We start from the raw sequence: 16,172 nt of genomic DNA on the forward strand, positions 1-16,172 counted from the left end.
TTCATTCACAAATTGTCTGTCAGTCTTACCGGAGACAGAACACGGGCAGGAGAAGAATACTGCTTACCTCCGCCTCATGCAATCGGTGGCTAAAGGATCAGGATTGTTTTATCTTAGTGTGTAAAGTGCGAATTCGTGATCAGAAACGAAGAAGAAGATTTGCTTGCATTCCACGCGCTTGCCATTGGTCGAAACGGAAAATCTTTCTTCCGAAATGTCTCTTGCAGCTACTGGCCGAATCTCACATTTTTGGGCACTGATAACGACTAGTTTTCAGTTTTTTTTTTTAAAATATAAAAGAACGAGTCAATGTAGATATAGTATAGAAGAAACGCTCTCCTTAATAGTAAAAGAAGTGGGACTTGCGAAGATAATAAAGGGCGGTTGAATTTAATAAAAATGTTTATAACTACTATAAATTTGTTAATTTTTTAATTAATTCAATCTTATTAAATAAATTTCTTGGCAACTCTGGTCATAGATCAACACTAGCCTTATTATGTATATTTATTATATTTTAACATGCCTTCATATATAGAATGTCCTAAATACTACCCTACACAAATGATACAAAGTTGACACTTGTGCCACATTTGAGATTTAAGTCAATCCCCTCAAGGGGTTAAAACTAAGTCACAATGATTTATAATTAAAAAAAGGTGGTAGTAGGCATTCACAAAACTCATACACACACGCGCATGAATAGAACACATACGAGAAGTGTTTAGTTGTGTGCGGGTTGTTGTGTAAGTCAGTGTCCTTTTTTAAAATAATTACAATACAAAAACAACGCCACAAAATATTTGAGAAACAATGAAAACAACTTAAAAAGAGCTCTCATTTCCTCTTTGTCTTATGCTGCGTCTCTCTCTTATACACTCAGCCAATAAGACTTATTGAACTGAAAAAGCTGGCAAAAAAGTGGAGTAAAGTTGAAGAAAACACAAATGGGGTACCAAAAACAGGAGCAAAGACTATATAAATTGTTTAAAACATTTTTTTTATAATTGCACTAAACTAACAGACATTTCTAAACACAAACTCATACACCGGCAATGTAGAAGAGCGTAAGCAATTTCACCTTTTAAAAACTACATTGGATTATGGGGGAGCGTGTGACGCAAAGAGAGCGAAAAGTAATATCAAGAAAAAAGAGAATAAGAAAATCCAAAAGCAATGTTTATGCAAACGCATGAAAAATACAAAAAACAAATGATATTAAGCAGTCATGAAATAAAAAATTATAATTATTAAATATATATGCGCCATTGACTATTAAGCATATTAATTAAGATTATGTGTACCCTTGTGGGGTGGAGATGGAGAACTGGAGGCTAGTTGAAAAATATCTGTGTAGTACATATTGAATGTAACACAAAAATATGACGTTTTTTATTGTCAGATTTATTTCCGTTTGTTGGCGCTTTATTGTTGTTTTAATTTATGGGGATTTATGGTTACAGTTGTTACCTCTAAGTAAATTGTGCCATTTATATGAGGAGGAGCAATATTCGATGGCGATGATGACAATGGCGGCGGTGGTGGTGGCGGTGACGGCGTTGTCATTGCTGAGAGCGCTGGCGGAGGTGGCATAGTTGCTGTCACCGCCATTGTAGTAGCTGTGTTGGTTGATGATGGTGGCGGTGGTGTTGTTGTTGTTGTTGTTGCTGCTGTGATGTTCGATGATTTTGACAGTTTGTTTAAATGCTCGCAGAAAGCAGTAAAACTGCTAAAATCCATAGGCTTAATTATTTCCATTTCGTTTCCATGCGACCCATAAATTATGCCTGCTTCGGCCGCTTTTTTTTCTCTCGCTTTAATTTGTATAATTAGTTTGACGTTTACGTCTTGTTTCACTTAAATAATAGAAGTATTTATTTTTTTATCTATTGATTTATTAGTAGATTTTTTGATTTGCTTTTTGTGGTATATTCCATTTAAAAAGACATCACAGGTGCGCTTTAAAATTATTTGTTGTCGAACTTTTTTTTTTACTTTAGAACAGTAAGCAATTCATGGTGTTATTGATTGTCGTGCTTTTTCACTTTTTTTTATTTTATGCATATTTAATTAATTTTTTATTGACATTTTTTGCACTTCTTTCTATCCATTTCTTTCATTTGATTTATTCTGCTGCTGCTGATGGTTAAATTAAAGAAAAAGCACAACGACGCGACACCGGACGACGACTAGGGAAGATGATGGCTTTCGTTTTGTTAAGAAGAATGCTATGCTGCTTCTTCTTTTACTTTGCACTCACTCACGCTCTCTTTCTCTCTCTCTGTGAAATTCTTTAGAAGAAATGTATGGCTGCGCTTCTTTCTTTTTTTCTTTTTTTTATTATTATTATTATTTATTCAAAGAGAGTATGGATGGATGCCTACTGGTTCTACTACTTTTTTATCATATTCTTCTTAAGTTCTTTTCCATTTTGTTGTTATTGTTATAATTCTATATTTTTTCAATTCGATTTTATATTCCTTTTCCGTGTTCTTTGTATGGTGTTGTGCTCTTGTTGTTGTCGTCGCGTTAGTTCGTAGAGCCGCCGTCGTTACCGTGTAGCCGTTTTAATGAATTGAAATTTTTCACAACTTTACAGCGCGGCGCTCAAACAAATAATGAGCACAGCACGCTGTGTACAAGAGAGATAAACGTCGTTTCTTTCTTTGTAGTTGTTGCTATTATTGCCGTTTACTTGTGCATGGGCAGCGACAGAGGAGGCACAACAAGCCAGCCAACAAGAAGCATGTGGTGTATGTACTTTACGTAGCAGAGCAAACGTACGTATCGAATGGCTTGTATGTTTTGTACAAACTTTCATGCATACATACGAGGAGTTTGGTGTTCAATTCCTCTGAGAAGCAAAGTCATCAGCATACAAGTCAAAGACAATCACACACAAGTTAGTTGATGCTATTCTACCACCGTAGGGTAGCAGCATAAAACAACTCCAGCTATGCTCAAATAATTTTCTAACCAACGACCATAATCATCATCATCCTGAAATCAGCAACCTTCTTTTCCTCACCATTGGTATCAGAGACAAATGTCCCTACCTACCAACTAAGCAACGTACCACGTATGTCGCATTACAACGTTATGTTTACGTACATACGTTGTTTGGTACATTTACAATAATCGTTGTTCAATATTTAGTGAAAAAAATTAAAATCATACACACACATCATACCACGAAGGCCTAGCCAGAAGACAACCAAATCAACCATCAGCAATTTATTCCACTCACTTACAGGGTTACCGTTGTCCGACTGTGCTGCTCTTGTGAGTCGGCAAAACGCATATGAAAAAAAACGTATCCCAAATGTGGTTAATAAAATTTAGCACACTACGAATAAAATTCGTAAAACGTAGGACGACTTAACGTCTGTGCCTTTTGAAAATGAAGAAATTGAGTCTATATGCTGGTTAGGTTCCTAATTATGGTATAGATTGGACCTTATTTCAATGACAATAACCCTATTTTAGGACTTAATTCTATAAAAGGTCCCTATATTGTTTACATTCTGTAACATTTTGAATAAGTTTTTATTTTTTGCTTGAATATCGATTGACATTTTTCCTATCGTTACTATCCGCAAAGTAAATTTTTTGTTAAATTAAAAAAAAGCGATCCGACACTGAGTATACCCTATTAGATACATTGCGCATATAGAGTACCCAATTTTCATCAGATCGGGCTAAAATTTTGTAGAATATTTCTCTAATGACTTCCAAATGACCTAATTAAATTTGGCTTTATTCGGTCTGTACATTAATATTTCTTCTATATACATCGATCCCCTGAATTTTACTTCTCATTTACACGGGTGATTGGAAATTAACGATAGTATCGATACACTCAGAGAAATTTTTCAGTTAAGACAGCAAAAATGTTTGCTGAAAATGGAACAGTAGTAATTTGTTGCTATAACAGCAAACATTTTCTGCTGTTTTCAAAATTTAATAAGCTAAAAAAACCCAAAAATTTCACATATATTTAAATTTTTTTTCCATCTTCTCTTTAAATTTTACAAGCATACAATGTAGAATTGTTTCGAATTTTTTGCAATTTGCTAATTTTTGATCTAATTTAAATAAAAGCAGACACAATAACTACTACTATAATATTTATGCTTTTTCACAAAAAATTAACACCTAATATTAGGAAATTTTTTATGAATATATCGCAAATGCCACAATTTTTTTTAGAAGTTTAAAAAATTTGTAGGGATTTGTTCAAAGATTTAAAATTTTAATTTTATATTAGCAGAAAGTTTTTGCTGATATCAGGAGACTAATTTTTCTAGGTGTATTTATTATTAAAAATATCGAATGTTGCGATTATCGATAGTTTAGCAGCTCTACACTATAGCTTTAAATCAGATTATTTTTATATAGCTGCCTAAAGACCAGTGCTGATATTTCACAAAAAATCGTCGAAATTGAGGAAAAAATATTAAATTTTCTGAAAAAATCGTTACACCCAAAGTTTTACCAATAAAGTAATATTTCACGATTTATGATGGATAGATACAAGGCCGCTAGAAGTTTATATTATGCCTGTTGCTAGATTTTTTTTACTATTATTATCGATATAACCATAAATACTTGCATATACAATATTATCAATGAAATTTTCTCTAAAAGCAACATTTCAAAATTTTTTCTAAAGACTAATTTCTACAGAATTTTTCTCAAAAAAAAAACATTTTAAAACAGTTTCTATGAAGACAAAATCTCAATACAATTTTTTTGAAGGCAAAATTTCAATAAAAAGAATCTCAAGACAAGAATTTGATAAAATGTTGTCTACATCAAACGTTAGAATAAAATTTTGGTAAGCAACAATTTCTATGAAATTTTCCCTAATGAATTTTTCCCAGCATAAAAATTTTAAAGAAAAATTTTAAAATAGAATAGATACAAGGCCGCTAAAAGTTTATATTATGCCTGTTTATGTTTGTTTTCTTATTATCGATAAAACCATAAATACTTGCATATATTATCAATGAAATGTTCTCTAAAAGCAACATTTCAAAATTTTTTCTTAAGACAAATTTCAAAGACTTTCTCTAAGAATGTTTGGGCGATGTTTGATTCATAAAAATGAATGAATGAAAAAACTTCAGTGAATTATTCTCCTGATAAACATTTTAATAAAAAATATATTAAGGGCAATACTTCAATTATTTTAAACAAATTCTCTCAATTTGCGAAACATTTAAAAAAATACACCCAAAAAAAATTTTCTAAACTAAAGGAATTCAAGCAAATATCGTCAAGTTTCAAAAACTAAAATTTGGTCGAAAAATCTTCAAAATGACGTAAAATCGTTAAGTCAGGCAGCCCTGATAAAGACCGATTTGCCAATTTAAGGTCTTAGCAGCATTTCCATCAATGTATTGTATAACCTCCTTTCCTAAATGTAAAACTTTTTCACAGTATCTCACTGCCAAAAGTCATAAAAACGCCACTTTCCTACAATTAAGCGTTTCGCTTAACGAAAGTCATCTAAAATCTAGTATGTTGGCATCCCTATTGTGGTGCATATTGTTTCTTATTCTTGGTTGTTGTTGAGTTATCCATTATTATTATGGTACGACGATGTCGCTCGCTCTAGCTGTTTGTTGTTGGCCAGAGAGTCAGAGTTAGTTGAGTTTTGTTAGGTTGGTTTGTAAAATGCCTTTTTCGTACATCCAAGCCATCTATACACACATATACATACAAATTCGGACCCAGATTTACAAATGAGCCAAGTTCTCCAACACAATAACAACAACAAGGCAGACGACATCGACATGTGGAACCTTTGGAAATATATATTCAAGTCCGCAAAAGGCAAACTAAATACAACAAATTATTATCAAGAGGTGCCTACTGGATGTGTCGATGATAGCATACCATCCCTGTGAGTGAATGTGTGTGTGTCTGTGGGTTTGCGGTGTATCTCAGGGATTGTGTATATTTGTGTATCGTTTATTTTACAATATGAAATTCAAGCATACGTATATCACAAGCATATTTGAGTTTTTTTCGTCTCGCTTGTTTAAGCAAAGGATATTATTTAGACGATTGCATGCGTATGTGATATGGTGGTAGTGATGGGGCAATGTGTTCCTTTTTGTGTGAGCTCATAAGAGTAGAGTACAATTTTAGGTACTTGGTTCATCATCTCACAAAAAGGTTTTCCTTTTACTGACATTGTCAACCTTAAACATTTTAACGGTGTGTTTTTGTGTAATAACCACAGTATTTTACGGTGGCTTTATTCACACATGAACGAACCACCACTCGTAGATAATAAGCTGAGATGCCACAAATGCAGAGAAGAATAAGTTCTGTCGACCGAGACAGAGAAAAAGAGAACACAGTTATGTACAGGTGTATTTAATGAAAAATCTTGAAATAATGGAATTAGATATTTAAATTATGGATAGGTACTTGTCTTTCGTTGTACACTAAGGCAATGTAACTCATTGCATATTAGAGCAACCTTCAATTTAAATCCGTTTCTCTAAAAATAAGAGAGAACAATGACGTGCAAAAATAAAATTACATAAAAAATGTTGATATTGATTTACAAATCCAGAATTACCATAAACCAAGCAGACTTTATAGTTGCTTAAAATGCATTTAAGCTTTATTATGTTAACTATAACCACATGTACATTTGGAAGTCCAGCATCAAGAGATAAAATCATTAAATTCATCATAAAAGTTGCACTTGCGCAAAGTTTGTCCGAGTAGGTTACGTAACCCTGCATTTACAACCATGTGGGTATATGCAAATGCAAATTTGACCATGAACATTTAATTAAGGAACAGGGGCAAACTTCTCTTATAAAACCCCGTTTACACTATTCTTTAAATCCGAATTTAATGGCTCGATCACCTGTTTTCCCTTTATAAAAGCAGCTGACGAAGCCTTATATCCGGATGTAATGAGCAGTGTAAACGGGGTTTAACAATGAGTGCTGACCGATTTAAGTTTAAGCTCAATGAGTCCGTAGTACTTCACAAATGTAGCCAGCATTAGGAGGGGATAACCACCGCTGAAAATTTTTTGTGAAATCAGCAAGTTTACTTGCTTTAAAATCTGTTATCTAAAAAAGAAATCGGCGAAATATATCACAAAAGCAAATATAGTACCAGCCTTTACATGGTACATCCATCTTAATTATACATCTTTATGTAACAAAATGACAGCTGTGTTCAAAATAATAAGAGTGTTGCCACCTCATACTTGTTGGTTTATCAACTTCCAAATTAAGGGTTCGATTATGTATGGTCGCGCAACTATAGTTGCGTTGCCAGAAGATAAAACTATGAAATAAAAATTAGTAAAATTTTAGAGATTTTTCTCCGTGTTTTGAGCTTTTAGCTACTAAGCAAAATGTAGAAACATACGCAATTCAATAAAGAAATGGAAATTTCTATAAAAAATTTGACCGCTGGCAACTCAACTGAAGTTGGGTTGCTATCCATAATTGACCCATAAGTTATATTCTTGGGGAACTTTGAGGATATGTAGGAAGTAAAATTGCAAGTGGAAGCTCATAATAATATATTTATGATGCAATTGAGAATTTTCTTGTTTTGACTTTGCATCACCTTGTTAGTGTGCGGAAAGAAAGATAAAAGCGGAACAAAGAAGGCAACGATAGATCGTTCGAGAAGCTTCGCCCAAAACGTATACATGATTACAACATTGAAGTATCCTAAAGATTGTCAATAGACAAGAACAAGAATAAAAAAAATTCTAAGTTCGTGACAGATGTCGAGGGGCGTACCGAAACTCACTGTGCTATATTTTAGCTGATTCGGAAAAAATTAGATTTTTGTAAACCCAATACCTTAAATCGTGAGATTTATATCTAAATCCGATCGACACCAAATTTAAACGAAATAAGGGTTAAGACTTTATTCCGGGAAATCGATCTATATGGCAACTATATCTACAGCACGGAATTCTCTCATTTTCCTTTCCTTTAATAAACATTTTAATATTCCACTGATTCAAAAGTTTCGTTTTATTTGTTTTGTTGTCTAATCTCCCAAGTCAAAGAAGATATAGTACATACTTTGGGAGATAACTGGCTATTTAATCCGTCTCTTCCGTCTCGTCCTGGAACCGTTATATTTGAAATATGTAACTGTAAATCACTTTTGATCGATTTTGCAGTTGTGGGAGGATTCTTTTTAGTGATCTCTTTCTTACTTTACTTTAATTGGCTGTGACAGAACATTTACCGACTCATGATATCGGTGTCGTCGGCATAGGCGAGTAGCTTGTGAGAAGTGTGCCATATCTTAGCAGGATATTAAAGAGATCACACAATGGGCCGTCTTCTTGTCCGAAACCTCGTTTGGTATTGAATGGTTCGGAGAGATTCTTTCCTATTCTTACTGAGGAACGTGTATCAGCAAGTGTCATCCTGTAGTGTCTTATTAGTTTTGCATACCAAACTCAGACATGGCTTGAAATACCTTTGAACGTATAGGGCTATCGAAAGCGACTTTGTAGTCAAAGCCGCATTGAAAGGGTCCAATTATCTTATTGACTTTAGGTTTTAATCTTTTACACAGTACGCTCGAGAATATCTTTTATGCGATGGGGAGGAGACTTATTCCTCTGCAGTTTGTACATTTCGTAATGTTCATTTCTTGTGTAAGGAACATAGTATGCTGAGGTTCCAATTATCGGTTATGCGTTCTTCAGATCGCGCAGATAAGCTGATGCACACGCCTTATCAGCGTGTCGCCTCCGGTCCGCAACCCGTCGGCTCCTGCTGACTTATTGTTTTTCAGCCGAGTTACTGATACTTGCAACTCATACTGATACTTGGAACTCATCAATTTTGTCACTCCATTTTTAGACCTTAGATCACTTTCCAAATACCAAAAATTGTAAATTTAAGTGAGAACCTTTTGATATATTTTCCTTAAATTGGGAGATTGCAAATGCAAATGCAAATTTGCCCATGAACATTCCATTAAGGAACTGGGGCAAACTTCTCACAAATCAATGAGTGCTGTCCGATTCAATTCGAAGCTCGATGGTAAGGGAGCTCCTTTTTATAGCCGAGTCCGAACGGCGTGGCGCAGAGCGACACCTCTTTAGGGAGAAGTTTTAAAATGGCAAAGTACCTCACAAATGTAGTCAGCATTAAAAGGGGATAACCACCGCTGAAAATTTTTCTGATGTTCCTGCCAGGATTCGAACGCAGGCGTTCAGCGTTCAGGTGGGAGATAATAATAAAAAATAAAAAGGAAATTTTTGAATAAGTGTAATATACAAATTTTTCGAATTCAAGGAAATCTTGGCTGACCGTTCTTTAGTTTTGTCTGTCATTGTATATATAGCCCGATCGGCACCTTATTTAAATAAGGTGTTGAGGAGGTTTATAATAACTCACAGTTCGAAATTTTAACAAAATTGGGCAATAAATGCAAACGCAATGGGCTTAATACCCTATACGGGAGATCGGTCTATATGGCAGATATATCTATATACAGTTTTCATTTTTTTATGCGCTCAAGACCTTACATCGGCAGATCGGTCTATATGGTAGCTATAACTAAATATGATCCGATTTCGCCCTTTAGGAAATTAACATGCGTGAGGAAGAAATACTGGTCTGTGCTTTTCTAACTTTTAAGTGATGAAAATGGATATTTCGATGTGTGTGTGGTGGTGGGTATAAAGTCATTAACCACATGATAATGACATTTGATATATCATAAAAATTGTTTCAGGTGTATGTGAAGTTTTGCAGCCCCAAGCCAACAAATTTGTTCTTCTTCAACCATATTTACAAACATTATTTAAAAAGAAGAAAATGATGCATCGTTCGAATAGCTTCGTTTCAATGTGTCACATTCGATGTATCATATGCATTGGCCATAAGTAAGCCTGATATACATTAGGTATTGTAGCCCCAAGCAAACATATTTGAACTTTTTTATACGAAATAAGTTAGCATGCCTGCCTATGACGCCGAAAACGGGTGGGTTCGAATCCTGGCGAGAACATCAAATCATTGCTCTTGGTTTTTTTAATATTTTATGAAATATATAGGGTGTATTACAAGCACAAAATACTCGTTTCGTTGTTGTGCAAGTGATAAATAAATAAATGGCTATCTTTAACTAATTATCACTGTATGTAGCTTATACGTGTGTGCCCGGCCTTATGAATACACTAGCAGATGGTCAGGCGTTGTTTTAATGGCTTGAGCATACTTATTTGACAACTATTCACACATATCAAAATGCAAAGATCAAATTCATTCAAAGGATCATCGGTAAAGCCTAGCGAAAATCTTGTTGTTTTTAACATAAAAAATTGAAAAATATCATTGTCGGTGTATTTACAGGCAGATTGTACAGTGTAAACAAATGTCTGCAAGTGGGAATAACATTGAAAGAATACATTCATACTCCTTACTCGATTGATACACAAACACCACTTTCTAAGAACTCGAAGGGGGAGAAGTGGGTGAGACACATAAGTATAAATAACAGGAGCAGCTAATATTAATACTAAAGAACGTGGTAAAAAGAGGATAAACACTTTTGACATGGAAAGAGTTTGTGTTGTGCAAAAATAAAGTGCGACGACGCTCGCATCCATCCATTCATCTATCCACCACCAAACGAATCCCTGTTTAATACAGTAGGAAAAAAGGGTACAAAAACCGTTTATTATATGAATTCATTTCTTCATGGAACGACGAAACGGTAAGTAAAGAATCTATACGGTAGTGAGTGTGCGTTTCCTGTCTGTCTGAATGCCTCTTCATCAGCAGGAAGAGTAAAAGAACTAGATATAGATACGTACATGATGTTGATGGTGGTGTTGTTGGTGATGGGGTAAGGAGACAAAAAAGAAAAAATAAACATACAAAAAGTGTGTGAGCGACATCCTTTCTGGAAAATATGACGAATAATAATAATAATCAGAATGCAGAAAAACATTGCTGCAGAACAATGATATAGTAATAGTCTATTGATTTAGGCAATCGAGAATCCTTAGAAGGTAATTTAAGGTTGGACATACATTTTACAATATATGTGAATGTTAATGTGCCATAGCATACTCGATAATAATGAGTTGCTATTTATGATTATGAAAAATATATACACATTTACATATATCTGCTATTTTTTAGGGAAAATCAATAATTTTTTTAATTATTTAAAGTTTTTGGATTATTTTATCAAATGTTGACTATTCCCTTAATTAAGATTAACCTGATTTTGTTTAAGACATACACACAGCTACATACATACATAGTTTTTTTTATGAATGTATGTATGTACCCCTATATCAAAATTTTAGCCATGCTTGCGCCAGCCTTTCAAGCAGTCTGGCAATATCCCCTAATTCGTTGTTTTTATTCTACTCGCAAGTAAAGACGAAATAGCTACAAAAAAATTAGATAAATATTCCAGTTGCATTGGGATAATCAATTGTTTGCTTTTACCAATTTATTTTGTTTTTTGTTTCCTTTTCCCTCTCTACGATTGTTTGTCTCTTTTTTGAATGTCTGAGAGACGGCAAACGACCAGTGACGGAAAGAAAAACTTAATTATATATAAAAACAACAACAAACCAAGAGTGCGACAAAAACCAGTCAACTTTTACATTTCAAAGGATCCCAACTTGTGAGAGGGTGTACGTACGTTTGAATGAACGGTAAATGTACATACACATGAACTTGTGTACGTAAAAACACATTATGGTTTTTTGGTAATACACCAGGCCAGATATTGGTGAGAGAGCACTCTTCCTAGTAAGAGAAAAACCAAATTGTTGTAAAACCCCTAATGAAATGGTGGTGTGTTTTCTGAGGATTTTGGGTTGTACGTTCGTTTGTGTGCTTGCTAATGTATGACAGTAAATCATTTTAAACCCTGCAATGAATGACATTTTCTAAACTAATATCAAATGATTTTTCTTACGTGTTGTTCTTGTCTTGGGCTATGTTTATAAATATGTATGTATGTATATTTGATCAGGTCATAAAATATATTATGTACCAAACGGACAGAAATATGTAAGAATATTGTATGCTGTAGGGGATTTTGGATACCAAATAAAGGATCTAAGTGGCTTTAACAGGTTAATTTTGGTCCAACTGGGGTTATCTTTAGAGTTAGGGATCTAATATATGCCGCGATTCCACCCATAAGTATAAAAAGAATGCGACGCCTTAAGTAATCAACCTTGTAGAAAAGGAAGAGATAAACAAACCACTGCACAAGTGTTGCTGAATCCCCCAGAAGCGATTAAAGGACCTTGATTTAGTAATCAGTACTTTAAATGCTCAAAATCTCCGCAGAGAAGGTACAGTATACGCACTGTTGTATGTATCAGTATACTATCTCACTCTAATTGCGAACATGAAACTATCGAGCGTACTTTAATCCTACAGCCTTTCCCAATAACTTTGTATCACTGAAAATGAGGGGATTTCGTTCGCTTATAAAGGGTGATTTTTTTGAGGTTAGGATTTGCATGCATTAGTATTTGACAGATCACGTGGGATTTCAGACATGGTGTCAAAGAGAAAGATGCTCAGTATGCTTTGACATTTCATCATGAATAGACTTACTAACGAGCAACGCTTGCAAATCATTGAATTTTATTACCAAAATCAGTGTTCGGTTAGATATGTGTTCAAATTTTGACAAATTTTGTTCAGCGATGAGGCTCATTTCTGGTTGAATGGCTACGTAAATTAGCAAAATTGCCGCATTTGGAGTGAAGAGCAACCAGAAGCCGTTCAAGAACTGCCCATGCATCCCGAAAAATGCACTGTTTGGTGTGGTTTGTACGCTGGTGGAATCATTGGACCGTATTTTTTCAAAGTTGCTGTTGGACGCAACGTTACGGTGAATGAACACATTTCGAACCGAACACTGATTTTGGTAATAAAATTCAATGATTTGCAAGCGTTGCTCGTTAGTAAGTCTATTCATGATGAAATGTCAAAGCATACTGAGCATCTTTCTCTTTGACACCATGTCTGAAATCCCACGTGATCTGTCAAATACTAATGCATGAAAATCCTAACCTCAAAAAAATCACCCTTTACAAATCAGCTGATGCTTGAATGAGTCGAATTACCTATTTGAGTGACACAGAATCCACCTTGCACCAGATCACACAGTTGTTTTGGAAAAGAAAATAATGTGAAAACAGTTCTTTCTATGTTCAAGTAACGTAACATAGAGGTGCAATTCCGAATGGAACCTTATGATTATAATCAACCTATGCAAACAAAACCACAGGAAAGCATTTAGCCATCATATATGTTTTTTTATTGATTTGACAATTCTCGTAATTTTGTAAATATTCAATTTGTTTACAGCTGGTCTTCATGAAACAGCTGTTCGATGCTGCAAATTTCTGCTGGGAAAAATCCTCCAGTAGAAATTTGCAAGCTCTCAATTACTAATCTCTCGAGATTTCGCTAGTTCACACGTACTCTCCCGCTCACTTATTATGTGTTCAATTACTCAAAATTTGTGCAAATTTGTATTAATTGTTACTGGAAGACGTTAGAGTACTTCATGTGCCAGTTGAGTTTTTTTCAGCTCAAATTCAATTCAATTCAAATAAATATCAAAAGAAACTAAAAGTCGTTCTTACTCTCCTGCAAATTTTTAATGGAAAAATTCGCGAACAGACCTAATAATTTCAATATAGTAAATCAGCTGTTTATAGCTGTGAATTCGAAAATGCAGTAGAGAAATTGTTTTCGTGTAGCTATAAGGGTACAAAACATTAGAATGAAGTCTATACTATTCATTAGGTTCCTTTGATTTATTTAACTCAACTCGAAAACTATTTTTTGGGACACAACGTCGATCATGTTGCTTAAATTAAATTAAAATGATCAAGAAAGAGCAACTTTGGGTTGCTTAAATTGGCAAATGGCCAAGAAAGAACAACTGATCCTAAAATTCGACAAAACAAAAAAATTTGAATAAAGTTATTAACCTCTTATACTATGTATGTAAATCTGAGAGGAACTGCCACCACAAAACGACAATACTAGCATGGTCCTGCCAAGTGGTTACAGAAATCATAAAAACCAAGTTCAAAATTGTGGACACTTCTACCAATAGCAATAGCAGCAACAAAGTCAAAGCAAACAAATACAAACAGTACAATTTAACTGATAATATGTAAGAGGCTGCACAAGAAGGATACCTTCAAGTGTTGTCGTTTGACCCTGACAGTAGAAGAATTACAAAAAAAAATGCTAACACTCACAACAAGCTTATGCCTGTCTACCTTACCCCCTGACAACAAACAAAAGGAAAGAAAAGTTTAATATCGGCATTTGGTTCGTAAAACGACACAGGCAAGCTGAAAACCCCTCTGCTTTCCCCAAACAACCATGCCAATACAATCAACTCGTGGAGAAGGCACAATAGCGACTAAGAAACCTATCTGACTGCTCGATATGGGTGAGTGGGGTGTGTAATGGTAAAAGCAACACGACTAGGGCAGGTTGATGGGCAATAGTAGTTGGGACACAACACTGACAATACCATAAAGATAGATAGATTTGCTGCTTCTGCCTTCGTTTAAGCCCACCACACTATGCTCAATTTCAGTTAGTTGTGCTGCGCTAAAGTGGCATGAGAAAAATCTTAAAAAAAGTGGAAAAAAACAACAATTTCCAACAAATCGGCGAAGCACAGTATTCACTGCTTTTAATAATAAAAATAATAAATCGACTTTTGCACACAGCCAGTCAGCCAAAGTATGGTGCTTTGCCCAATCTCTCGCTCAGTCTCCTCTCGCGCTGTCCGCTCTTGTGAGAATTTGTGTCTCTGCACACGGATTGGATAGATGTCTGTTAATGTTGGTTGGTCGGAGCAGTATTCGTTTTCTTTTCATCTTGTGTCTTTGTTTCTTGGGGTTTAGGGATAAAATTTCAACGACGATTATTATTTTGTATGCCCCAATAGTCTTTTACACACGCACACACACTGACACGTGTTGTTGTACCCATATAAATGAATGCAAGCAAGATGCTAAGAGTGGCTGACAGATTCTTTTGGGGGAAACAGCATAGCATAAGACTCTAGCATACAGATGCGTTAACTCTAAGGATTGTGTTCTAAAAAATCAACTTTATGTTCATCTCCCTATTTGCAATCATTATTTCTCTCTGAATAATATAATTACATATACATTTGGTCTCTGTTTTGACCGTGGTGTCTACCAGAATTCATTTGGTTGAATTTCCAATTCGCGCTCTTAACAATTCCACGACAGTTTGTGTGTGATGCGATTGCTGTTTGACTTGACTGACTCTTTGTAGCCTGTCTGTCTGTCTGACTGGTGTGCCATTAAGCCAGCGCCTTAAATGGCACAACCTGACTTACCATAAAAATGTGTATCTTACGGTTAAAGTGAATAGGAACACACAAACAGAGACAATAAATGGATAAAATGAAGAATTGTATGCCGATGCCTCATTATTGCAAATAAATACCGACGTTTTTTTAAGCAATTTTTTTACAGAATTTGATGGCTGATCATCCATTGTCACAATGGTATTTAAAATAACACCGGGTACCAAAAGCATATCGAAGCATATAAGTTAGCAAATCATCTTATTTAGCTAAACTTCTTGTTCTTTCACAATAGCTGAACTTCTTGTTCATTCACAATAGATACATAAATTTTCTTCAGTTTGTTAAACTAATTAGTTCAAAAACAAACCGTGGCAACACTTGAGAGAGATAAACTATTATGCAATTGTATTGTACGTACCGGATTGACCCGACGAAGACCCTCATCGGCAAGGGCTGCCGCCTCATTGTAAAGGGTGATTTTTTTGAGGTTAGGATTTTCATGCATTAGTATTTGACAGATCACGTGGGATTTCAGACATGGTGTCAAAGAGAAAGATGCTCAGTATGCTTTGACATTTCATCATGAATAGACTTACTAACGAGCAACGCTTGCAAATCATTGAATTTTATTACCAAAATCAGTGTTCGGTTCGAAATGTGTTCAAATTTTGACAAATTTTGTTCAGCGATGAGGCTCATTTCTGGTTGAATGGCTACGTAAATAAGCAAAATTGCCGCATTTGGAGTGAAGAGCAACCAGAAGCCGTTCAAGAACTGCCCATGCATCCCGA

At 34.8% G+C, this 16,172-nt stretch overlaps 1 protein-coding gene across 7 annotated transcripts in view; it reads right to left on the reverse strand.

Annotated features, from left to right (window-relative positions):
- The window catches only part of LOC106084024 (hornerin), a 120,992-nt gene that overhangs the window by 20,998 nt on the left and 83,822 nt on the right, over positions 1-16,172 (reverse strand). The window contains exon 1 of one of the 7 annotated variants that reach the window (XM_013247419.2): positions 1,471-3,162. The exons of the other annotated variants lie outside the window; for them this stretch is intronic. Coding sequence (XP_013102873.2) covers positions 1,471-1,758 — 288 coding nt within the window. The 5' untranslated portion in view covers positions 1,759-3,162. Of the gene's footprint in view, positions 1-1,470; positions 3,163-16,172 lie in introns of those variants that run through there. 7 annotated transcript variants of the gene reach the window in all.

This window comes from Stomoxys calcitrans, chromosome 3, assembly GCF_963082655.1.
Source record: "Stomoxys calcitrans chromosome 3, idStoCalc2.1, whole genome shotgun sequence".
Taxonomy (NCBI): Eukaryota; Metazoa; Arthropoda; class Insecta; order Diptera; family Muscidae; genus Stomoxys; species Stomoxys calcitrans.